Source organism: Drosophila tropicalis, unplaced genomic scaffold (genome assembly GCF_018151085.1).
Source record: "Drosophila tropicalis isolate 14030-0801.00 unplaced genomic scaffold, ASM1815108v1 contig_573, whole genome shotgun sequence".
NCBI lineage: Eukaryota > Metazoa > Arthropoda > Insecta > Diptera > Drosophilidae > Drosophila > Drosophila tropicalis.
Genome location: NW_027173049.1, coordinates 799,301 through 824,710, shown reverse-complemented (window position 1 = coordinate 824,710; position 25,410 = coordinate 799,301). Strand labels below are relative to the sequence as shown.

General features: G+C 36.6%; 3 protein-coding genes and 1 long non-coding RNA gene across 6 annotated transcripts; 2 read left to right on the top strand and 2 right to left on the bottom strand.

Moving 5' to 3' along the window:
• Nucleotides 1–1,823: 1,823 nt before the first annotated feature.
• On the top strand, nt 1,824–4,622 carry Sardh (Sarcosine dehydrogenase). Its single transcript, XM_068287791.1, has 3 exons — nt 1,824–3,410; nt 3,466–3,608; nt 3,667–4,622. Exons 1-3 carry the CDS (start codon nt 1,848–1,850, stop codon nt 4,607–4,609), a joined length of 2,649 nt encoding a protein of 882 aa, XP_068143892.1. The 5' UTR covers nt 1,824–1,847; the 3' UTR covers nt 4,610–4,622.
• Nucleotides 4,623–11,914: 7,292 nt separating this feature from the next.
• Nucleotides 11,915–13,852, top strand: LOC137575429 (uncharacterized). The gene is made up of 3 exons (XM_068288009.1): nt 11,915–12,027; nt 12,109–12,200; nt 12,263–13,852. The coding sequence occupies exons 1-3, from the start codon at nt 12,003–12,005 to the stop codon at nt 13,772–13,774; spliced, it is 1,629 nt and encodes a 542-aa protein (XP_068144110.1). The 5' UTR covers nt 11,915–12,002; the 3' UTR covers nt 13,775–13,852.
• Nucleotides 13,853–14,824: 972 nt separating this feature from the next.
• LOC137575461 (uncharacterized) lies at nt 14,825–18,693 on the bottom strand. Its single transcript, XM_068288041.1, has 4 exons — nt 18,620–18,693; nt 17,541–17,623; nt 16,551–17,480; nt 14,825–14,881 (listed from the first exon to the last, which is right to left on the bottom strand). The coding sequence occupies exons 2-4, from the start codon at nt 17,616–17,618 to the stop codon at nt 14,825–14,827; spliced, it is 1,065 nt and encodes a 354-aa protein (XP_068144142.1). The 5' UTR covers nt 17,619–17,623; nt 18,620–18,693.
• A 5,133-nt stretch (nt 18,694–23,826) lies between these two features.
• Nucleotides 23,827–24,962, bottom strand: LOC137575398 (uncharacterized). Of its 3 annotated transcripts, none has more exons than XR_011032159.1 (3): nt 24,874–24,962; nt 24,445–24,559; nt 23,827–24,382 (listed from the first exon to the last, which is right to left on the bottom strand). It is a non-coding gene; the product is annotated as an uncharacterized lncRNA (long non-coding RNA). The 3 variants fall into 3 exon arrangements; XR_011032160.1 differs by lacking the exon at nt 24,874–24,962 and adding an exon at nt 24,652–24,777; XR_011032161.1 differs by lacking the exon at nt 24,874–24,962 and adding an exon at nt 24,648–24,666.
• Between the last annotated feature and the right edge of the window lie 448 nt (nt 24,963–25,410).

The following is a 25,410-nucleotide window of genomic DNA, read 5'->3' as shown; positions in this document are numbered from 1 at the left end:
TCGAACACATCTGCTTAATGATCTGAGAAAATCCTGCTTTTTACACTCTCCGCCTAGAGATCGGCTCGCGTTCCCATCTCTTGATCTATTTTTGGTGCCTGAAGGCGGTTCTTTGCTGCAATTGGCGGAGCTAACCCAAACACATGGTGTGATCTAAATTTTCTCTTCGACGACATTGGTCCAGATCGACAATACAAATGTTCATATGTGTGCACATTCTTCTGTATGTGCGCTTGTTAACACAAAACACAAAATGAAAAGATTTTGGTTTATCTTCAAAATTTGTTTATTCTTGGGTATCCTACAATGAAGCAGCAGATCGTTGATCATCCCAAAATCCTTAAAGGATGTCATAAGCGAGTGGCTGGCGTGTGCCACAAATATCGCATATGGCACCACCTGGATACAAATGATATTGAACTAGACCCAGATCTTACATTTTTTAGTGCTTTAGATATAAATTACCCTAATCTACTGACAGAGTTCAGCGACATTAATATTGATCAATTTAATGGGAAATGAAAAGGCAGGAAATTTCGTCTTAACCCACTTTTCATTGAACATTGCAATTGATTTAAATTTTAGTTTATTTAGTGAGGATTTTAATATACATTAAATCAGTATTAGTTGAAATAGAGTTGAAAACATTATTACTTACTCCTGTTGCATCGAAGATCATAACGAAATACTAAACTTTTTAGCACTCCAATGGTTATCTAACTATTGTTTATTAATTTAACATTCCCAAGTGTTTAAATTCATAGAACCTATAGCAATTGGACATACTTCTCCAAAAGAGCTCTTATTGGAAATGGAAAATCTTGTTCTACCCGACACTGAATTGCTTATTTTGTTGGGCTCACTTCTCACAAATTTTCCTGAAAAAGCAAAAAAAGAGACCCATAGTAAATTGTCCTAACGACTTGTGTATAGCATTATTGAATTCATAGGACATCTAACTAAAGCACTCGATCTGCTCACTTACTATGTGAGTCTATATACATAGCTGAGTGGATTCCTACTAAATATGCAAATCTGTTGTTGTCGAGTTCGAACCCCGATCGACGTAGGTTGATCGTTATATAGCCAAATAGATTGTCCAGATCTGGTCTTATATCTTTTGAGTTTTAATATAATATAAATCAAAGCCTATTAGCCAGCGGATTAGTCTTCTCTAGTTGGAAAAAGAATCTAAATTGACATCGCCTGATAAAATTGGTTTCCTATAAACAAATTTTGATGTCCGATATTTCCTCATAGTTTTCTTTTGATTGAAAGAGATTATATTAAGAAAGCATAAAGTGTTACAAGAATTGGAGTTAAATGAAATAATAAGTGTTGTCATTTAAATATTAAATTTTCTTTAATTTAAATCCGTAATAAGGGAAGGAAATTGGACTGATAATTCGTTTGTGATTAGATCGAAGGCTTGTCATAGTCAGGTTTCAGTTTTTCAGTTGATAATTATGAATTGGGAGAATGTTGTGATTTGTTTAGGAAAATAATCTAACTGAAAGTCTATTTTTATAAAATTGGAGCAATTCTCAAACAAATTTCGCCATATGGTCGATAAGGCAAGGCATTGAGCTGTCTTCTTAGTGAAACCAGATTGAACGCGTGTCTTCTGCTAAAGTTGAATTCGGTTGACGTAGTGGACATCAGAAGCGAAATGATTAAGCAGTGGCCACACCCCACAATCTAAAGATGGGGGCACAGGTTTATCATCATGTTGTTCCATTCAATGATCAAACGAAATTCATCTCATATGGCTTAAATAATCAGCAGCGTCCGGATCGAGGGTTTAGTTTAGATTTTCGATTCGTGAAGCGTGGCTGCATCGTGGCGACATGTGGCGGAAGAAGATCTTCAAGGAGCTCGCTCGAGGTCAAAGACAAGGACTCAGCACAGCCAGTCAGAGTCAGTCGGTGCCAGGTTCGGCGGATGTGGTTGTAATCGGCGGCGGTTCGGCAGGATGTCACACACTGTACCATCTTGCCAAACGTGGGGTGAGGGCCGTCCTCTTGGAGCGTGCGCAACTCACAGCTGGAACCACCTGGCACACTGCCGGCCTGCTGTGGCGTCTTCGTCCCAATGATGTGGATATTCAATTGCTGGCCAACTCGCGAAACATGCTCCAGCAATTGGAAAGGGAAACGGATCTGGATCCTGGCTGGATACAAAATGGTGGAGTTTTCATAGCCCATAGCGAGACCCGATTGGATGAGTATCGGCGTTTGGCCTCAGCCGGCAATGCCTTTGGCATTGAGAGTCAAATGCTTGATCCCTTTGAAACGCAGAAATTGTTTCCGCTGCTGGATCCCTCAGCATTTATGGGCGCACTGTATTCGCCTGGCGATGGTGTCATGGATCCGGCTATGCTGTGTGCGGCTCTCAAAAAGGCGGCCATTAATTTGGGATCGGTTGTTATTGAGAACTGTCCGGTTGATGACCTTTTGATGGAGCAGACTTCCGCTGCTAGTAAAAAAGTGATAGGCGTGGTCACGCCCTTTGGGCAAATCAAGAGTGATCTTGTGGTTAATGCTACTGGCGTTTGGGGTCGCGATTTGGTGGCCAGACATGGTTCTCATTTGCCTCTGGTGCCTATGCGTCACGCGTATATTGTGTCCGAGTCTATTCCCGGTGTTCGTGGACTTCCTAACATAAGGGATCACGACTATTCCACCTATTTCCGGATTCAAGGTGATGCCATTTGCATGGGCGGCTACGAACCGAATCCAATTTTACTTGATCCAGTGCCCAAAGACTTTCATTTCGGACTCTACGACCTGGATTGGTCTGTGTTTGAGCCGCATCTCGAGGGCGCCCAGAAGTTGTGTCCTCCTTTTGGCAAATATGGCATCAAGAGCACCATATGCGGCCCCGAATCCTTTACACCTGACCACAAACCTCTAATGGGACCAGATCCTTTGCTTCGTGGGCTTTTCCACAATTGTGGCTTTAATTCAGCTGGCATGATGTTTGGCGGAGGCTGTGGCGAACAATTGGCCCTCTGGATGATCAATGGTCAACCGGATTTGCCGATGTTTAGTTTCGATCTTCGTCGGTTCACAGCCGATCAGGGGCGGGCGGTTCAGTGGATACGTGAAAAGTCGCACGAGAGCTATGTAAAGAACTACAGCATGGTTTTTAAACATGATCAGCCTCTGGCTGGCCGAGATTTTCAAAAGGACCCACTTCACGATGAGATGTTAGCTAGTAATGCCTTTATGGAGGAGAAACAAGGATGGGAGCGACCAGGTTTTTTCCTACCCACGAACGAAGTGAGTGCTTTAGTTCAAACCTATGACTGGTACGGCAGCTATGGACATCCTCGTCTCCAGAATGGCAGATATGAACAGGTCCTGGAAAGCGATCTCAAGTATAGTCAATTTCCTGATAATCATGACTTGGTAAGGCCCATTAAAGGATACAAAATTGACAGCTTATAGACTACGTTTCTCACAGATCGGAGAAGAGGCATTGGCCTGCCGTAACAATGCAGTGGTCTTTAATATGAGTTATTTTGCCAAACTGTTGCTTGAAGGCCCCGAGGCTCAAAAGGCAGCAGATTGGTTATTCACAGCTAATACAAATCGGCCAACCAACAAGTGAGTAAAAGCATTATGGTCTTTGAAAATTGTTCAAGTTCTTCTTGATTCATTCTAGGACTATTTATTCCTGCGCTCTTAACGATTCTGGCGGAGTGGAGGCAGATGTGACCATAAGTCGTCTAAATTCAGGTTCAGGCCGTGTTTACGATCCGAAATTTGAGGGCCAAGGTTATTACATAGTAGCTGGTGGTGCCTCTGCCTTCTACACTTATAGCATTCTGGCCAGTGAGATTTTGCGACAGGGATTTAAAGCGAATCTGCATGATATTACCTCAGAAATGGGCGTTATATCGATACAAGGACGCAACAGCAGACGTATCCTACAGCCTTTGATTGATTTCGAACTTACGGATACAGAATTGCCTCCCAATGGCACGCGTCTCGCTGTGGTAAATGGCGTTGGACTGCGTATCCTGCGGGTCAGTTTTGTGGGTGAACTTGGCTATGAACTACATGTGCCCAAGGATGACTGTGTTAACGTCTATCGTGCTGTGATGTCGGCTGGCAAAGGATACGATCTACGAAACGCTGGCTATCGATCGTTGTACTCTCTAAGCAGTGAAAAGGGCTATCATTTGTGGAGCTACGACCTGCGTCCAGATGACACACCTCTGGAGGCCGGCTTGGGCTTTACTTGCCGTAAATCTGGCAATGATTTTAGAGGTAGAACGGTGGTGGATAAGCAGCGTCGCGAGGGCATACGCAGGCGTCTAGTTTACTTTACACTCCGTGATCAAGTGCCCCTTTGGGGTTTGGAGGGGGTCTATCGCAATGGTGTACCCGTGGGTTTTCTACGCCGGGCTGAGTTTGCCTATTCGTTGGCCAAGTCACTGGGTCAGGCTTACATTTCACGACCAGATGATGCAATTATTGACGCTGACTATGTGAAGCAGGGTGAATATGAAATTGATATTCGGGGAAAACGCTACCGGGCCGATTGTCATCTGCGGAGCCCATTCGATATCGATGGTCAGCGCGTTCTTGGTAATTATACGTAATGCACAGAGATAACGCGTCTTTTTCTGGGAAAGCCCAAGGGCTTGAGTGAAAGGTCCCAGCAGTTGGGTCAAGTGGCACTTGTGTCTATCTGAAGTGCCTCGGGGAAAGCCATAAATTAAATTTTCCCCGAAAGGAAAGGTCGCTGGTGTCTGCTTGTGGTTAATAGCTCAATTAATTTCACTGTCGAAACTGAAAATATTATGACATAATACCAGCTAGACGTGGTTCGGATTCTTCGAAGGGTTGTTGGTTTCAGAAAACAAAACTACAGACACATTGTCGCCACCCGAACCAGACAGGCTGTCTGGGATATGGAAAATTTAATAGAGTCCGTTCGTTTAGAATTACTTTCTCTTCATATTATATCCTTTACTTTGTTTCTGGTAGTTTTTGAATAATCCTCTTATGAGTAGCGTCAAATGGGGAAATGATAACACTGTGATAGACACCACACCAAACTCGAAGGTTTCACCCCTACTTCGGGTCTTGCGAATCAAAGTGTATAATGAGTTTTGTAAGTTGTCACGATGGTTTCATACAACATTTTTGTAGATGTTCAAAGCCATTAGCCCTTTTTCATAATTTTTATAACCTTTCTTCAACAATGTTTGTTAGAATTCTGCCAGCGTATTTCAGGCTGAGGTTAGCCGACGGCACACAGTTGGGCCTCTGCCCGGATAGCCTTGCAGAAATCAATTTTTTCATGGCAAAAATTATATATGTAATCGATAGCGAATACTTCTAAGATTATGAATCCAAATTTTTGAAATCGGTTAAGATTCATAAGTGCTTGAGGCGCTCAAAGTTGAGAACTTTTTTAGTAAAAGGGAAGAAATGATAATCTTTAGAAAAAGTCGTAACTTAAGAACTGAATATTGGGCTATTTTAACAATTGAACTTGGATTTTTTTGTTTTATCTGAAAAGTATGTTCTTTATTAATAGAATGTTTCATAAATTTTAATAATTACCTAAATCGGCATTGAACTAGAAGCGTTTACAAAATAAACTAAATATTTGCGTTTTTTAACTTTGGTCGAACAGAACTAGAAAGGATCAACTAATTGTAAGATCAAAGCCGGACTACATTCACTAGGTAACATTTGAAAGAAAATGTTAATATGGGCTTGAAACTAAAAACGTATATAGAATAATAATAATAATATTGGTATTGGGGTAGTCCCTGAAACCATTTTCAAGGATGGGCAATAATATTTTGAAAATATTCGAAACAGAAGGCGATTTTTAAAAGTGAGTTATAGTTTGAGCGAAAAAAATAAAAATGAAGTAAGTAAGTCGTCTCGCCGACTTAAGAATACCATGCGCCAGGCCTTTTGGGAAAATGTGTTTACATCTTGTCCGATTTGGATAAAATTTGGTATGTTACTGAATATTAATATCAAATTTAAGTTTGATATTAAATTTGATGGCATAAGGTTTCTACCTTACGGGAGATAATCGAGTTTTTTAAAATAACAGGGGCGAAAGGGGGCGTGGCAAAAATTTGAAATAAACTCGAACACATTACATAAGCCTACATACCAAATTTGTATCTCTTATAGTTTTCGAGGTCTAGGCGTTCATATGGACGGACGAACAGACAGACGGACGGACGGACGAACAGAAGGACGGCGGATACTCTGTGGGGTCGGAAAGCTTTCTTCTGCCTGTTACTTACATTTTGGCGACTTCGAAATGCCATATATATAAGTATATATTCTGAACTGGAATTTATTGTATAAACTTCTGATCAACGATCAATGATACGAATTTTAAGCTTGTATATAGGTTTATTTCCGTGCTTTTTGGTCTATATAAATTGGGGACCCCAATCATGATGAGTAGATTATGAATATAATACCTACTATGTATATATCCCTTTATAAATCAATTCAAATCGCATTTTAGCGCTTCTATCAAATATAGTCAAATATATCAATTCTTTGTAAATAATAGTAGCTTTAAACTTGCTAATGAAAGAGAGTGCGAAAGAGGGAGGAAGAACCCGACCAATCCATAGCGAGAATGCGCACCCTCAAACCTGATCCCACTACTGGGTTGCGGATGGTACTGCTCATCTCCACGACCTCTCCTTGACCTTAGTTGCTCTACATTTGAGTTAACTAAGCTGAGCGAGAATAATAAAAGAAAATTCATTGGAAATACTCTTCCTTGCAACTAAAAAATTGCATATTTCTCGATCAAATCACTGTATCAAACAAGCTGTGACCCACTGTGTACACTTATGTATGTATATACATAAGACAATATTTGGTCAGTGTTTACGTTCATCGTTTTAGTAGAAGCTCATAATTAAACATTGATGATTAAATGCCCATGTTCATATGTAGATACCCTTGCAAAAAGGGTATATTAATTTTAATCAGAAGATCTCAGATCTCCGATCATATAAAGTATATTCTTGACAAGCACGACAAGGCGTCTGTTAGACGACATGTCCGTCCGTCTTTCTGTTTCAACTCAAACTTCTGCTAGACTGTTAGAAATTCTGCATGTAGGCTTGCACAGGTTGTATATCTCGGATTCAGCCGGATCGGACCACTATATCATACAAACGCCAAAGTCACGAACAGTGACTTTTCTCAATAACTTCGTTAGTTTCTGAGCTATTGTCGTGAAATTTAATATTGGTGAGTTTATTACACTTATAAATTATTGCGCCAAATTTAATCAAGATCGGATGAAAACAGTGACTTTTATGAATTACGTCTTTACTTTTAAAGTTATTTCTTTCAAATTAGACAATTCTTAATTTAACAAAGATATTAATAACTGTGCTAAATTTAATCAAAATCGGGTGACTATATCATATAACTCCCTTAGGAACGATCGGTGGAAAACTGTGACTTTGATCAATAACTTCGTTAAGATTTTAGGCCGTCCATTAGATTTTTTAGGAAAAGATTAACAAAATAAACTTGCAAACCCTGGACCTCTGTTTTTTTGCACAGAAATATTTCATTCATTATTGATTTCATTTAAGATTGAGAGGTAAAACGAAAACGAATCATTAAAGATTAAAGAGAAAATCGAATAAAATGGATGGATCTAGTTATTCTAGTCAGTGACAATGACTTTTTATACCATACACCCATAGGGTGAAATGGTATATTAAAGTCGCCAAAATGTATGTAACAGGCAGAAGGAAGCTTCTCCGACCCTATAAAGTATATATATTCTTGATCAGGATCAACAGCCGAGTCGATCTAGCCATGTCCGTCTGTCTGTCCGTCCGTCCGTCCGTCCGTCCGTCCGTCTGTAGGCAACACGCAGATCTCGGAGACTATAAGAGCTAGAGCCACCAAATTTGGTATGTATACTCGTGTAGTATGCACATGTTCAGAGTTAATTGGAATTTCGGCCACGCCCCCTTACGCCCCCAGGAATCACATAAAACTGTTTTTCTTAAAAAGTATGACAGCTAGAGACATCAAATTTAGTTTGTATACCCGATTAGTTAGTGCGCAGAAATTAACTGTTCAAACTTTTTGCCACGCCCCCTTACGCCCCCAGGAATCACACAAAACTGTTTTTCTCAAAAAGTATAATAGTTTAGTTAGCGCGCAGAAACTAATTGTTTAAACTTTTTGCCACGCCCCCTTCCGCCCCCGGAATTTTCATAAAACTGATTTCCTTAAAAACAATGATAGCTACCGACATCAAATTTAGTATGTAGACTAGCTTAATAGACGCGCAGATATTGGCTATTTAAACATTTTGCCACGCCCACTTCCGCCCCCGCAATTTAAACAAAACTGATTTTATCAAAAACTAACAAAGCTAAAGTCACCAAATTTAGTATGTATACTGGCATAGTATGCGCGGAGAATTTATATATTTTCACATTTTGCCACGCCTACTTCCGCCTCCATAATTTAGAAAAAACCGATTTCCTCCTGTAGTTTTTTGACTATCGCATTTAAATTTGGCAGACTAATTTATCTTATCTATTTCTACCAAACTACCAAATTTTATTGAAATCGGACTAGAAACATGTAAAATATGCGTATGAACGTATTTTACTACGCGGTCCACAAGGCCAGAATTGGACATTGGCTAGTAGCGGCGCTAGAGTGCTCGTGTGTTTGTAGAGTGAGCGAGATAGCACATAGTATAAGACATGTAAAAACAATTTAATAGACATACATTTGGTCTTCGAAATTTGAAATATTTTTTCACCAGGTGTATGGTATACCCAAGTCGACGAGTCGACTTACTTGCTTCATTTTTTTTATTATTCTTCTACAGCTTCCACAAAATACTAGATTAAGAATAACAAATATTACACAGTGGACCGCATTCTTGTTCAGGAGTTGTAAGTAAAAGTAAACCCTACTTTTGGCCTGTATAAGGTTTATTGTTGTTTTCCAGTTAAGTGAGAATGAGATACTTAGGCATTTGAGGAGTTACGGCAATGTGCTACGACTTCAGCTCTTCGACACATGCGAAAATCCGGAATCGTCGGAACGAAAAGAAAGTTCGGATAAAGAATTGAAGTTGGATATGCACTTGATGCAGCCAATGTCTTACAACGTGAATTTTACCTTGTGAATGGACATCAATTTGAAGCCAAACCTAGTGACAGTTAGCCTATGGATCTTCAGAATCAGAGCAGTCGCATATAACGAAGATTCCTGATGATTGCCTAATCCGAATTCTTGAATTTCTACCGATGATCGATCAGTTACATTTCCTACGATATTGCTATCGCTTTCGAGATGTATACCATTTGGATACGCAACCTTTGCACAAGTCAGTGGATTTTTACATTCTTAGGTCTTTGAAATTGTGGGTTATTCGCGATTTTTATACCCTTGCAGAGGGTATTATAAAATTGGTCAGATGTTTGTAACGCACAGAAGGAGACGTTTCCGACCCCATAAAGTATATATATTCTTGATCAGCATGAGAAGCTGAGTCGATATAGCCATGTCCGTCTGTCCGTCTGTCCGTCCGTGCGTATGCGTTTTACTCAGCCAATTTTTTTTCTGTACTTTTTATTATCTGGCGCAGATAAAGTATGAGAATTATCAGGATCGGAACTACATATGTGATAATATAAGATATAAAACCCCAGATCCCAAAATTTGAATCGGATCGGATAAATATAACAGAAGTTACAGTCAATATAATAATCTCTGCTCTGCTCCCAGCTCTGCCGGCAGCGCTGCTTGCTGTCTATTACGTCATACGTCATCAACAAAGAATACTTTCAAATAATTTGAATGGAGAACGGAAGGTTTTTCCAAATCTAAAAGACCTTAATGTGGTAAACATCTGTTCCATACTCTCGGCTATATTAAGTAATCTAACTTCAATCGAAACTTTACGTTTGGACATCGATAATGAAAACAATTAGGAGAGTATAGCCGATCTGCCTAATCTTAAGATAGTTCAGATTAGATGCATAGCCGCGGTTGACAAATTCGGCAAATTCTTCGATCAGCTGGCGGGTTAACAAATCTGATGCTCCTGCAAATTGGAATACTGAGCGTATTGCGGAAACTTATCATCTGGCTTGCGGGTGCCATTAGCAATGATATTCTGGAGGAGTTAACCAACTTAAAAAAACTTCAGTTGATTGCCAAATCATAAGCGACTCTGGCGTATTGCATCTGATACTTGGGTGTCCAAAGTTGAGAGAATTAAAGTTAATGTATTGCTCAAGGATAACGGAATAGCTGGTGGACGACATAATCAACTATTTTGAACGCCAGATTGTGAATAAGGAGAACGTGCGTCCCCCACCCACAACGATCAGAGAGTCAATCAATACTCAACTCGATCCAACTTCGAATAATATAATACAGATTCGTTTTGTCACTTAATTTATAACATTATAAACAGATAGTTTAGACTTTAAGCAAGAAGAAAGTAAAAATTTTCTTTGTAGCACTTCTAGAAGGCGGTAATCCTGTCCTTGCAGTGATCACAGCAGGGAGATTCGGCTGTCATCTGTGTAGAAGATTACAGTTCTTCTATGAATGCCCAAATCATTGGCATATAAAAAACTGAAGCACAACAATGAAGCAATGATGATCAAGGCCAATTGTGTACTATCGGTATGCACGATCATCTTTCCTTCAAGTTTAATAAGGTATTCTTATCCGACAGACTGACTCTGACTCGGCCATCGCTGAATGACTGATAACCGATACAACGTCAATCATTAAACCTATCAATAACTTTATAACTCAACTAAAAATAATTGAATAACAAATTTTAAACTAACTATTCCATTACCACACATTTCAAACGTTCATCAACGACTTCTATTTGTCTGTTTTTGAATGGTTTCTTTCCTGTTCCTGTTTTCCAAGTTTTTGCCCAAAGAACTTCCTGCCGAAACCTTGAAAACATGGACTAAAGTCTTTTGGAATCCGTGTTTTTCCATATTTCCATATTGAAGCTCTTTAAGTTATGCAGTTCTCTACAAATTCACACACATATTTTACCAGTATATTAAGTTTGACGTTTTTCCTCAACCCAAATAAACTTGATTAATTACTAACTATCTAAAGCCATATGATCTCACTGGCAAACAAATGTTATTTCCGCCTATTTAACCAATTGGATACAAAACACTCGTTCTTCAGTCATAAGTCCTTGCTAATCCCTATGGAAGTCATTAAGTCTTAACTTACAAATTATCTCTCTGAAATCTTGAACATCATTTTGTTCTCTTCGAACATCTTTTAAAAATTACCTGGATCTTTGATGTGGGAATGGGATTTTAGTGGGTTTATATATTTCAACCAGCCTTTAGACTCTTGATAGTAACTCCATTGTTTTCCCTATACAGCATTTCCAGTTCATATATTTGCATAAACTTTTACGTCAAATGGCTTATTAACGACCCTATATAACCAGGTAACTCTTGATTCAATGTTGTATCAGTGTCACCAAGACCAACTTGTTTTTCAATAACCATATTATAATTTACTTTGGAAGATCTTCAGTATTGAAAGTTTGAAGTTTGCGAGCTGGTTGTGTGGTCAGCGATTCTATTTGACTTTTAACATAATTAAATCAAATTAATGTTTAAGGTTATTTCTTCCAACACTTCAAGACACATTCAGGATCGCCATTTCCAAAAGGAGTGAGCAAGCCTATTGAATGGGCTGCTGCAGTCACTGCTTTGCCGAAACTTTGTTGCAAAGACTGTTCAAACTCCGGCCATGTTATTCCTACATAACAAGCCATCCGATGCCTTGGCCCAAAATCGAGTTTTCTCCCTTTCTACTACTTCTTGGGTATATACATTTAAAAGTACTTGTGAAAGTAACCTTAGAATAATTCATCATTTTAAATCCCAAACACAAGTACATCTAAAAATCTTTCTTAAAACAAAGAAATTTATAAACATACATAAAATGGATGCTCTTAATAGCACTTCTTGTAAGTAAATACATTTGGAAGAAAGCATCTTCTAAAGTAAAGAAATCTAACTTAACAATATGCCCATGTTTATCGTTCCAGTCGAACAGAGCTATTTTTTCAAAAATGACTTGTGCTACACGGAGGACCACGTTATAGTCCATGAGATATATCTCTGGGACATACCGGCAAAGGTAATTTTTGGACCAGAGGAAAAAAAGTTCTTTTGTGAAGTATATATTGTAACATTTTTCAGCTGAAGGAGGATGAGTTGCTTCTTTATTTCAATAGTTTTGGAACTGTCGTGGGTCTGCAACTTCATGACAATGGCCAATATAGTCTCTTACATCCTCAGGAACCAGACGAAAACACGGAGATACACAAACAGCATAAGAAGCTTAAAACTGGATGCGTTTTATTCGCCGATCCGCTGGATGCAGCCAAAGTCTTGCATAACCAGATACATTATCTGAGCGATCATCGGTTCCAAGTCAAGGCCAGTGATAGTTGGCTTCAACCAGAGGCGTATACAACTTCAGAGGATTCGCATATAACAAAGATTCCGGACGATTGCCTGGTCCGAATACTTGAATTTCTACCAGTGATGGATCAGTTACACTTTCTAAGACACTGTAGTTTTTATAGAGATGTTTACCATTTGGATACACGACATTTGCACAAGTCGGTATTTTACTATATGCCTGAATCGTTGACCATGTGGCAAATACGAGACTTTTTTCTCATATTTGGAAACGGTATTCAAAGTTATCGAGATGACCTTGGACGTTGTGAACGGTTTTACAAATTTTTAGGAGAGAACTGCGTAAACTTGAAAATCTTGGAACTTTGCAACACCCCTTTAAGTCCGAAAAATATGCTTAAAATATTTTCCAACACCAGCCAGTTGGAGAATCTCAGGTTGAACCGTTGCGATCTGAATGGAAGCAGTTTTGTGGCTTTGAAGAATTTAAAGCATCTGAAATATCTAAGCCTTTACGATAATCCAAATCTCAGTGGTTGTCTAGAACTTCCAGTCTCCCTTGAGACTCTGGACCTTTCTCGTAGCTTTCAAATACCGCCCAATAACCTGCTCTCGACATTGAAGCACTTGAAAAACTTGAAGAACCTCGACATTACGGAAATCCGCAAAATAAGCCCATATGTTTATGATTATTTGAGTTCATTAGAAACTTTGCACCTCGACATTGAAACGCAGACGAATTATAACAAAATCGCCGAATTGCCTAATCTCAAGATAATCAAGATAAATGACATAACATCGACTGAAACATTTTCAAAATTTCTGCATCAGCTGGCCAGCAATGCGAAGCAATTGGAGGAATTGGCTATTTACGAATCGAGGGTCTTAGATTTTGAATTGCTCGTCCAAATAGCACAATTAGGACGATTGCGGAAACTTGTTCTATTCTGGCCGTGGGACATTAATGAAAATGTTTTGTACGAGTTAGCCAAGCTAAAAAGACTCGAGAGCTTTCATCTAAGCGATTGCCAGCATGTTAATGACGCTGGCCTGTTGCATCTGGTAAATGGCTGTCCCAAGTTGCGAGAGATTAATCTGAGCTATTGCTACAAAATAACGGATGACCTTGTCTTTGGCCTTATCGAGAATGTGCGCCGTAAAATTCTAAACGGGGACAACGAGCGTGAGTTGCCGATCCACCTTCACGTTAGGGCCACTTATGTGCAAGATTCAATCCAGACTGACCCCGAGGTGGCTTCGGGTGATATAATTAAGATTTTCTTTTAATCGCCCACTTGAAATAACATTTAATTTTGAAACAAGCAAATCTCAACCATAAATATATATTTTGCTTACAAAAAGCTACCATACATGTATCATTACTTCAATATATATTAGCAGATCCAGCTGTGTATTTTGTTAAGTGATATAAACTATCGTTTTTTGTGAACTAATATTTCCTTGCAACTTATAATTGGCCATGATCCATGATTGAAGTATTTAACGGTGTATATGTCAGCACGACAATTTCTTCTTTCAACCTAATCTTTGTTTTCCAAAATATTTCTCAGAATTCGTAGTCTAAAAACGGAAGAATCTTCGAATACATGTTATAAAGTTGTCCATCTTGACCGATTTATCAATTTTTGGCACTATTTTGCAAGCAATTTAAATGTTTTTTTCAAACTATTTCTGTTTTCCATTTCACATGTGTCCTTCAATCCGTGTTGATGAATTTTTTCACTTTGGAAGCTTTAATATTATTAACTCTTCTGAATTGGATTTTGTAAAGTCTTATTTAAATTATACCTGGCACACCTTACGTTTTCGTTAAACTAACAATAAGTTTAGGAGACTTAAGAAAAAATCAATTGAAATCAATTCTCTGAGCATTTTTATGAGACAATTAATTTTTGTTTGAATTAATCTTTTTAGAAGAATTTAGAGGTCTCAAAAATATCGGTGAATGGAAGAGATCACAATTTTCTGGAAACATAAATTACGTATACGCAACGCATGCCAGCTAAACTAATTCAGAATTCGAAATTATGTTAATGATGAATTTGCATTGGTCAAATATTTCGACCGCGTCAAATAGTGGGTCTTCAAAGTGGGAAAAACGTTTTAAAGGGTTTCTATAAAGTCTAATGTTTGCGAAAAAACGAAGTTATTAATCGGAGTCACTGTTTTCCGCCGATTGTTCCTATGAGAGCTATAAGATATAGTCACCCGAATTTGATCAAATTTGGCAGAGTCGTTTATAAGTGTAATAAGCCTACTAATATTAAATTTCAACTTATGCAAGCCTACATGCAAAAACTCTGTGGTTCTTACGGTCTAGGAGGAGTTTTGCTGATCCAGACGGACATTGCTATTTGAACTTCTCTCGTCGTGCTGATCAAGAATATATATACTTTATATAGTCAAAGATGCTTCCTTCTATGCGTTGCACACTTCTCACCAAAATTAATATGTCCTTTTTGCAAGGGTATAGGAACTTTGGTGCGGAAGTAGTCAGCCCCGGCCCTCTGCTTTTGGTTTCTGTAAATTTTCCTTTTTAATTTAAAACAAATTGTGATGCAGTATCTTAATGAAGAGGAAATAAATCCACCTATAACTTATCATTTTCAGTTTTTTCTATTTTACCTGTAATATATTATAAAGAGAACAAACCGAATACAAATGAGATCCTGTTAGGCCCGATTCCCTCTGGCGATCATCCACCATGAAAATTTCAGTCCTGTTTTGTTGTGTTTAGCAAAATCAATCTAACTATTCTTATGAATAGTCACGTAAGTACATATGTATGTACATATCGACCGTCGTACACACTTTGCGTGGACCTATTTGCATTGGGTCTTGAAAAGGGTAAGACGATGTAATAATTTCTAACTTATCTTCAAAGTGCCGGAAGTAACATACTCATACATATGAAAAGAGTTCGAAATAGATTCCAAAGATCTTCGCATAAATCCCCTGCAATCGCTATCGAGTTTCTAAGATCACTCATCGACTTAATTTTATATCCACTGCCGTCCCATGGATGAAGTGCAAAGTCATCGTAGTGATCGTTACACCCATCGTTACACCCAATCCGAGACAACGTCAATAGTTTCATTAAGTGATCCGTTTTGACATTCAAAACGTCTTTTGAGTATCCAAGCAGCGATATAACTCTTAATGGGCACCGTCAAGGGTTTCCATCCTTGCATGGACGTGGTCAGTACCAAAGGTTTACATTAATAATTGTGGATTAACAAGTCTTGGATTTCTTTTTTTTGGAACAAATTAAGTTTCAAAACTGGTTTTTTAATAATGTATTTATTTAGACTCGCATTTGGCTAATCCATCTTTGTACATATTCTAAGGACAAGGAGTCCAACAAAAAGTTTTGATATTTACTTCATCTAATGGAAAACTTTTTGCTTTTGGACTTTAAAGAGTTTAAAACATTAATTACAGTGTCGGGTTATTTCTTCCATTACCATTTGTAATAAAATAATATATAACGATATTAGCTAAATTATAATTCTAAGCCTGTGACTGCGCTGAGTAGTAATTAAACCTTCGGAGTTACCTTTATACTTTATATCTTTATGATTCATTCCAGACTTTTGAGCTGCTGATTGATCTATGTATTAATATTATTTATTTTCGCCATTCAGGTTTTCTTTGTTATTACAAGGCAAAAAAAAATTAAATCAACTTAAATACAATATTTTCTTTCAAACTCTAAATATTGGGACTTATTAAATTATGCCAAAATAAGTTTTTGTTTATATGTATGACTATTAGATAATTATAAAAAATGAGCTCAATATTATTGTTTTATTCCGTTATTATACAGTAAAACAAAGGCTCAAGTTTACAACTGAAAATTATTTTCACAAATTATTATTACCGACATCCACATTTTGCACGGACAGCTTTATTCAGTAATGGAACGGGGAAGAAGTTGATATTTTAATTTTTGTCTTATCATTAAAGTGCATGACGCAATACAATCGCTATAATCATAAAAGTCCACAATAGATTCGAAAGAAATTCCGCAAAAATCTTCTACAATCGCCATCGAGGATCTAACAGCACCCAACGATTTTATTTTGAAATATTGATCAAGTTCAAAGTTATCATAGTGGGCAAATGAAGTTCTTCCATCCGTTTTTTTTAAGTGAATGTATAATTCGTGGGGCTGATCTTTAGTGAGAGAGTACACCATATTTGAGGCAATATTAATAGTTTTTGCGAGTGATCCGTTTTGACGTTCACGGCGTGCTATGACTAACCAACCAGGACCAGCGATATCATTGTTAATGGTCACCGTCGTGGGTCCATAATTTGCCAGATGAAGTGAAGATTTATATTCTTTGATTTCTGGCTTCTCAATTTTTGTTTGGTAATTTTTTATCAGAATTTCATTCTGGTTAATTTTTGATGTCAGTTTATTCTCCATCTTCTGTTTTTCAACTTCGAGCATCTTTAGTTTCTCGTGGGACTCCTCTAAAAACGTATTCGCCTCTTTGAGTTTAATTTCGGCTTCTGATAGCTGCGCGATTAGACTCTCTACTTTCTTCTTGGACTCCTCTAAAAGAGCATTGAGTTCATCTTCTCTAGCTCTAGTTTGATCCGCCAATTGATTCTCCAGTTGTTCTTTTGGTATTTCAAGGCTCTCATTGGTCTTGTTCGAAGGAGCATTCGCCTCCTTGAGTTGCTCCGCGTACTTTAATACGAGGTCCGAGATTTCCTTGCCCTTTTCAGCCATTTGATTTTCCATATAATGTTTATGTATATCCAGACATTTCATTGACAGTGTTGATATTGTCCTTACATGATTATCAATTTGACTATCTTTCGATTCAATTTGCCGATCTTTCGATTCAATTTGCTGGTCTTTTAGTTTAATCAATTTGGCTGCTTGCTGCAATAAGGACTTTAGTTTCTGATAGCAGTTTCCCTCACATTGGGTGTTCATTAACTCAAATCCATCAATAATCTGTAATTTATGAGTACAAATAAATATTTTGTTTTAAATCTACTCACTATATACACTTACCGAACTGGTCTCCGATGAAGGATCTTCTGGAGAAGCGTCCACATTCGACAACATCAAATTGAGTATGGCTTGATCCATTTTATCTACAAAATTGAGGAAAAATGTTACGCAGTTGTGACCGACCAACTGTAGACTATTAAACTCGTTGAGTAAGCACGTCCAATATATAGGTACATACATACATTGGTGCAACGGTATCTACCTACATTATATCTATGTATATATTTGCAGACATCTGCCGTTTTAATACGTGGATTTGCTTCTCTTACTCCTCAACTTAAGTAGGTATAAACTTGGTTTTTATTGCGGAAGTCCCGAAAATAAAAACTGCCTGATGGAATACAGCGAAATATGTCTGCATTATTATATAATTTCAAAATGTAACCGAATGGTTGTTTTGATGTAAGATGTGGTCTATCTGAGTTAATAGCGTCTTCCATTACACAGGCCGACATTTTTGAGGTCATGAAAATGTGATTTAAGCTCAATAGGTCTCCTATAGTAATTGGGGGGTGCTGATCACGGCCCTGTACTCAGTTTTTCTCCATCACGTCAGGATTTCGAAAAAATTGCGTTCAAATTATTCAAAATGACCTCATTTGCAATATATTATTCCATGATATAAGCATAATATTGTACTAAAAACATTATTATTTTATCCCATTAATATACATATTAGGCTTGATTGAAAACAAATTTACAATATATCAAAGAGTTAGTTCTTTGTTATAATGGATAATAGCTTACACTCTGGATATACAGCAGTTGTATAATGAGGAAAATTTCAACCAAAAAGTATGCTATGGGAATTCCAAGAATTGTCTGCTTTTAAATTTTAAACAATTCTAGGAATTTGTTGCGTCTTACAAATTGTTTATTAGTTATATGTGCAAACAATAACTATTTTTCTTACATAGGATATTCTAAAATCTGTTAAAAAAAAGTTGAAAATGATTGTTTAAACTTTCTATAGTGGCTATTTTCCAAAATCAATCTTGTTCTCATCTATTTTGTCTTGTTAATTATATGTACATATACATATCTATCCTTAGCAAATATTAGTTATTTAGGATACATACCTGTTCAGACGTAGAGATATTTTTTATTGGCTCTTGAAGCAGATTGTTAATCTCCTGTTTTATTACAGCAATTTGTTGTCCACGTTTGCGCTTTATGTTAGGTAGATTTTGAAAGATCTGGAAATTACATACCAACCATAAAATGCTGACTAACATAGAGCTGGCCAAAGCTTCGATTGGTGTTCTCGATACGTCGATGGCTTTGCAATTTTGGAAACTATCGATGTTTGACCATCACTGTCGATAGTTTTTTATTCTGCCTACAGTGGTTGCCAGACTTCAGTTCTGACTTTCTTTAATTAATAGTAGTAATTGTTTGGTGATTATGACGAACAGGAAATCAGTCAAATTAATATTTCGCCATTCATCCATTCGTATTTGAATTTAAACAAAAAATAACTAAATATTGATATTAAAAGAATCGCAGGAATTATAAGAATTTATTTTCTTGCTGCACTTTGCGGCATCTATAAAATCAGCTCTTAAGAGATGGTAAATGGTGCCATGCCAGTGTGATCCGGTACTTCACATCCACCGTGAATCCCAACCGTTCCGCAGAAATGGATCGAGTGGGAAATGGAAACCATCCCCCTTAGAGGTGGTATATGATTGCAAGTGGCAATCGGGTATTAAAGTGACCTCAAGCACCATCCAAATAAATGCGAAGTTCTGCAAATCCAAATAATTAACTGTGCGATGAAGAATATGTACATATTGTAAGATCTCATTTATTTATGTTAAGAATTATCGTTCTGCTCGATTAAATTTAGATATCTACACATATATCGCTGTCAGTATTTTTGTGTATCGATTGTTAGTATTAAGTCAGTATGTCGAAAATATCGAGATGTGGCCTAAGGCCACTCTGGAAATGAGCCTCTCTCTGGTGACGCTTGACTGAGCTAGACGCACAGCTGCCGAAAAAAGAAGTCTTTTTATATACATAAGAGAACTAATAACACAGGCCGACATTTTTGAGGTCATCAAAAAGTGTTTTAAGCTCAATAGGTCTCCTATAGTAATTGATCACGGCCCTGTACTCAGTTTTTCTCCATCACGTCAGGATTTCGAAACAATTGCGTTCAAATTATTCAAAATGACCTCATTTGCAATATATTATTCCATGATATAAGCATAATATTGTATTAAAAACATTATTTTATCCTATTAATATATTAGGCTTGATTGAAAACAAATTGACAATATATCAAAGAGTTAGTTCTTTGTTATAATGGATAATAGCTTACACTCTGGATATACAGTAGTTCTATAATGAGGAAAATTTCAACCAAAAAACATGCTATGGGAATTCCAAGAATTGTCTGCTTTTAAATTTTAAACAATTCTAGGAATTTCCTGCGTCTTACAAATTGTTTATTAGTTATATGTGCAAACAAGAACTAATTTTCTTACATAGGATATTCTAAAATCTGTTAAAAAAAGTTGAAAATGTTTGTTTCCAAATTCATAATGTTCTCATCCATTTTGTCTTCTTAATTATACATATTAGTTATTTAGGATACCTTTTCAGACGTAGAGATGTTTTTTATTGGCTCTTGAAGCAGAATGTTAATCTCCTGTTTTATTACAGCAATTTGTTGTCCACGTTTGCGTCTTATGTTAGGTAGATTTTGAAAGATCTGGAAGTTACCTACCAACCATGAAATGCTAACTAACATAGAGCTGGCCAAAGCTTCGATGGTGTTCTCGATACGTCGATGGCTTTGCAATTTTGGAAACTATCGATGTTTGACCATCACTGTCGATAGTTTTTTATTCTGCCTACAGTGGTTGCCAGACTTCAGTTCTGACTTTCTTTAAATAATTGTAGTAATTGTTTGGTGATTATGACGAACAGCAAATCAGTCAACTTAATATTTCGCCATTCATCCATTTGTATTTGAATTTAAACAAAAAATAACTAATATTGATATTAAAAGAAGAATTGCAGAAATTATAAGAATTTATTTTCTTGCTGCACTTTGCGGCATCTATAAAATCAGCTCTTAAGAGATGGTAAATGGTGTCAGTGTGAACCAGTACTTCACATTCACCGTGAATCCCAACCGTTCCGCAGAAATGGATCGAGTGGGAAATGGAAACCATCCCCCTTAGAGGTGGTATATGATATATCTACACATATATCGCTGTCAGTATTTTTAAGTGTCGATTGTTAGTATTAAGTCAGTATGTCGAAAATATCGAGATGTGGCCTAAGGCCACACTGAAAAGGACCTCTCTCTGGTGACGCTTGAATGAGCTAGACGCACAGCTGCCGAAAAAAGAAGTCTTTTTATATACATAAGAGAACTAATAACACAGGCCGACATTTTTGAGGTCATCAAAAAGTGTTTTAAGCTCAATAGGTCTCCTATAGTAATTGATCACGGCCGTGTACTTAGTTTTTCTCCATCACGTCAGGATTTCGAAAAAAATGCGTTCAAATTATTCAAAATGACCTCATTTGCAATATATTATTCCATGATGTAGGCATAATATTGTACTAAAAACATTATTATTTTATCCTATTAATATATTAGGCTTGATAATATCTTACACAAATTGTTTATTAGTTATATGTGCAAACAAGAACTAATTTTCTTACATAGGATATTCTAAAATCTGTTAAAAAAGTTGAACATTTTTGATTTAAACTTTCTTTCGTATACTTTTGGGTGCCTATTTTCCAACCCCAGATCTCCAGATTTCACAAAATCTGGACGTGATGGACAAAAACCAAGTATGCAGTCAGAATCAGCGTACTTGAATTAGTTAGGAACACTTCTTAAGTTAACGTCAGCAAAAATCATGTCGTCCTGTGTTACCTTTCACATGGCACTAGAAATTCAAGTCGGACCACAGTTTTTTTTTGTCATGTTGAAGCTATAGTCCGATAAGTTCCTAAATTATGCTTTCGACCAAAACAACAATTCTAAGAGCCTTTTTGTTTCTTTGGTGTGAGTGAACAAACTATAAGAATTAACAAACGTATGTAAAAAGCTGAGATCCTGCCAAACTTCTTAAACGTTTTTTATAATTCCTGTTCGATGCGAAAATATAGTAGTATAGTATTGTAGTTTTTTAACGTGACACTTTCACATTATCTTTTGGATTTTTAAGTTCCTATAAAATTAAACATTAACGATGATTATACATGAGTCTTAATATATACATATGTAAGTCCACGATACGCCGACTCCTACAGAACAAGTAGAACCATGCCCTGCACATTGACCAACTATGATGCAGCAAGACTAGACGCAATACCAGAAACTGTTCCGGGTAGTATACCCCTTCTCATTAAAAGTCACGTTGACAACACACACATCCCATAACCCTAGGAAGTACATTGTGACCCATATTAATCCACACTATCCACTTGTTCCATTAATGACTTCCTATACCTAGAGTAAGGACCTTAAACCTTGACCCAATATTAACTTCCTATCATATAGCATAAGCACTTTTCTATTCACCTTTGTAACCAACCTTTGTGTATCCGCAGGATCATGGCAGGGAGACACGTATGATAGACTCATAGCTGGCTACCGAGTAGGGATCAGACTCGCATTTATGACTCAGGCTCGTACTTAAGACTCGTAACTTGTATATGTTTTTTTTTTTAACAAAAATATGGTAATATTTGGTAAACTAATGTCGTATGTCCATAAACAAATAAGGCCACCTTGAACTTTGAAGCTGAAAACTACAAGATTTTGCCAAGTATAGTGCTAAACTACCGTAGAAAATAGTAAATGAAGTAAGTAAGTCGGCTCGCCGACTTTGTTTATACCATATACCAGGTGAAACAAATTTTTTTAAATTTCGAAAACCAAATGCATGTCAACGAGCACTCTAGCGCCGCCACTAGCCAACGGCCAATTTTACCCTTATGGACCGCGTGGTAAAATACGTTCATACGCATATTTTGCATGTTTCTAGTCCGATTTCAATAAAATTTGGTAGTTTGGTAGAAATAGATATGATCGCGATAGTCAAAAACCTACAGGAGGAAATCGGGTTTTTTTAAATTATGGAGGCGGAAGTGGGCGTGGCAATATATGAAAATATATATACTCTGCGCGCATACTAAGCCAGTATACATATGTACTTAATTTGATGACTTTAGCTTTGTTAGTTTTTGATAAAATCAGTTTTGTTTAATTTGCGGGGGCTGAAGTGGGAGTGTCAAAATTTTTAAATAGCCATTATCTGCGCGTCTATTAAGCTAGTCTGCATACCAAATTAAAAAAAACAGTTTTATGTGATTCCTGGGGGCGTGGCCAAAATTCCAATTAACTCTATAAATTCACATACTACACGAGTATATATACCAAATTTGGTGGCTCTAGCTCTTATAGCCTCCGAGATCTGCGTGTTCATACGGACGGACGGACAGACGGACATGGCTAGATCGACGCGGCTGTTAATCCTGATCAAGAGTATTAATACTTTAAAGGGTCGGAGAAGCTTCCTTCTGCCTGTTACATACATTTTGGCGACTTTAATATACCATTTCACCCTATGGGTGTATGGTACAAAAACATGGCAAAATTCGATGGTTTCACACTATTTCGGGTCCTGCGAATCGAACTGCATCATTAGTTTTTTAAGTTATCACGATGGTTTCATAAAAAATTTTTTGTTGAAGGTTTTCATCAAAGTTGCCAATTTTTCAAAAAATGTCTTTTTTAAAGTTGCTTCTAACTTCTAAAATATTATTTTTTTTACAAACTTTCTTTAGCAAAGTTTCTTAGAATTGAAAGGGCTACAAATGTTGGGAAGATATCCTCTAAATCCGTCCGTTCCCGAGCTTTGTCACAAAATATAAAAAAAAAAAAATAGAATCGTGACCCTTTTTTTATAATTTCTTTCTCGCATTTAATCAAATTGAATTTTTTTAGATATGTTAACAAAATTAAACCAACTGTATTTCTTTAGTTTTTCAAAAATATTTATATAAAAATTAAAAATATAAATATAAAATATTTATATATATGGGTATATATATACATATATAAAATATTTATATAAAAATTAAAAATATATAAATATTTTATATTAATATATACCCATTTTCCTGCACCACAACATACATATATAACCCCTTAACTTAAAAACAGAAGTATTTCCTAATTAGATTTAGAATGAAGCAATAAAAAGTTAAATTCAAGATCGTAAAGATGAATCGCTAACACATCCAGATATCCTTAAGAAAGGTGTGTTTATTGGGATGTAGACCACAAAACAACAACGAAAAAGTAAGAAGCCAGGTTCTTTTTTTAAATTAATAAAAAAATAAACTATCCAATCACTTTTAATGTTTTGCATAAAAATGCAAGTACATCTAGTTAGGGAACCATCACATATGTACATACATATATCGATATGCATATATGTACATAGTTTGAAAATCCGTCTTACAGTTCAATCCTTTCTTTCATACATATTCGAAGAGGTAGACTTTAGAACAAGGTTGTCCTTTATAAAGCTCTGTTTAAATTCTGTTAGTGTTTTTTGGAACATTATCTCCATCTTAGTTTGACTTTTCAAAATTTCTACCATTTGCTTCGAATTGGCCAAAACTTGTTGACGCAATTGCACTATATCTTTTGTTAAAGAATCTTCAAGTATGTCAACTATTTTATATAGCCCCTCGATCTGTGATTGATAATTATATTCCAGGTCTTTGTCTGTATTTTCATCAGCGGTTCCAAGTGGCGTGTCCTTGTACTCTTGGCCATTGTCCGAGATTTGACTCTCCTATAACGAATAAGTCTCTTATCAAAAGTAATTTAATAATTTCCAATTTTATTTTCACCCACCTTGTGGTCATCCATTGTAATTGACGAATTCGTGGAGGATTTTTCGCTAACCAAATACAACACCAAAGCCACTATTATAATATAAAGCTCAGCATTGGCCATTCTTTATAGTAAACTAAAATAATTTAAAGTTAATATTTTAATATTATCTTTTTGAAAGCTACATATAATATATACAAATCAATGTGATTGTACATACATACATACATTGACGTTGCCTACGATAGACTAATTTGCTTGCCATGCACTTTCGAGACAGATTCCATTGTTTACTTTTCATCATTCGACTATAGATATGTGCATATGGACAATGCATGTGCATATGACGCATAATATACTCATATACATATATACAAAAGTTTGCACATTTCTGTTTTTTGTGATATTGATAATGCTAGCTGCCGTTTAATTAAGAGATTAAGTACTTACTTTTTCTTCTATTTGGGAGTCCCAAAATTAACTTGAAATGTACGACGCACACTGTTTTAATTTCAACGTTATCGATAGGTCTATCAATGGTTTTGTGACATGGCTATCGATGGTTCACTTTGACTCACCCTTAGCACTTTCGACTCAGCCCTTAGAACTTCTTCACCTCCTTAGCACTGTTACTCTCACCCTTAGGTCTATTACTCGTAGCCTTATGACTTTTAATCGCACCCTTAGGACTTTTACTCTCCCCTTAGGACTGTTACTCACAAAGTGATTTTTTAAAATAAAACTGTAAAATGGTGAAACGGTAAAATTGCAAGAAGCTGGGTGTCCTTTAATAATAATACAAATACACAACAATGTATGTAATACAACAATTCCTTAATCGTATTTTTTTTGCCACAAATGCTTTGGGCTAAGATTATCGAGACTTTAGTCCCTTCTTCTCCCATTTCCAAAGTAAAAACAGCATCATCCAAGCTAATTTCCGAAAATTTAAATGCATATATATAAATAAATATAACTAAAAAAAAC

What these genes read in the sequence shown, in the direction of transcription:
- Sardh (XM_068287791.1), top strand. Translation starts at nt 1,848, where the DNA reads ATGTGGCGGAAGAAGATCTTCAAGGAGCTCGCTCGAGGTCAAAGACAA. An exon ending in TTCCTGATAATCATGACTTG is followed by an intron (nt 3,411 to 3,465) that starts GTAAGGCCCATT and finishes CGTTTCTCACAG; the next exon opens with ATCGGAGAAGAGGCATTGGC. An exon ending in ACAAATCGGCCAACCAACAA is followed by an intron (nt 3,609 to 3,666) that starts GTGAGTAAAAGC and finishes GATTCATTCTAG; the next exon opens with GACTATTTATTCCTGCGCTC.
- LOC137575429 (XM_068288009.1), top strand. Translation starts at nt 12,003, where the DNA reads ATGGATGCTCTTAATAGCACTTCTT. An exon ending in TGCTCTTAATAGCACTTCTT is followed by an intron (nt 12,028 to 12,108) that starts GTAAGTAAATAC and finishes TTATCGTTCCAG; the next exon opens with TCGAACAGAGCTATTTTTTC. An exon ending in TCTGGGACATACCGGCAAAG is followed by an intron (nt 12,201 to 12,262) that starts GTAATTTTTGGA and finishes AACATTTTTCAG; the next exon opens with CTGAAGGAGGATGAGTTGCT.
- LOC137575461 (XM_068288041.1), bottom strand. Translation starts at nt 17,618, where the DNA reads ATGGATCAAGCCATACTCAATTTGATGTTGTCGAATGTGGACGCTTCT. An exon ending in CTTCATCGGAGACCAGTTCG is followed by an intron (nt 17,481 to 17,540) that starts GTAAGTGTATAT and finishes CATAAATTACAG; the next exon opens with ATTATTGATGGATTTGAGTT. An exon ending in TTAGATCCTCGATGGCGATT is followed by an intron (nt 14,882 to 16,550) that starts GTAGAAGATTTT and finishes ATTCTTGATCAG; the next exon opens with CACGACGAGAGAAGTTCAAA.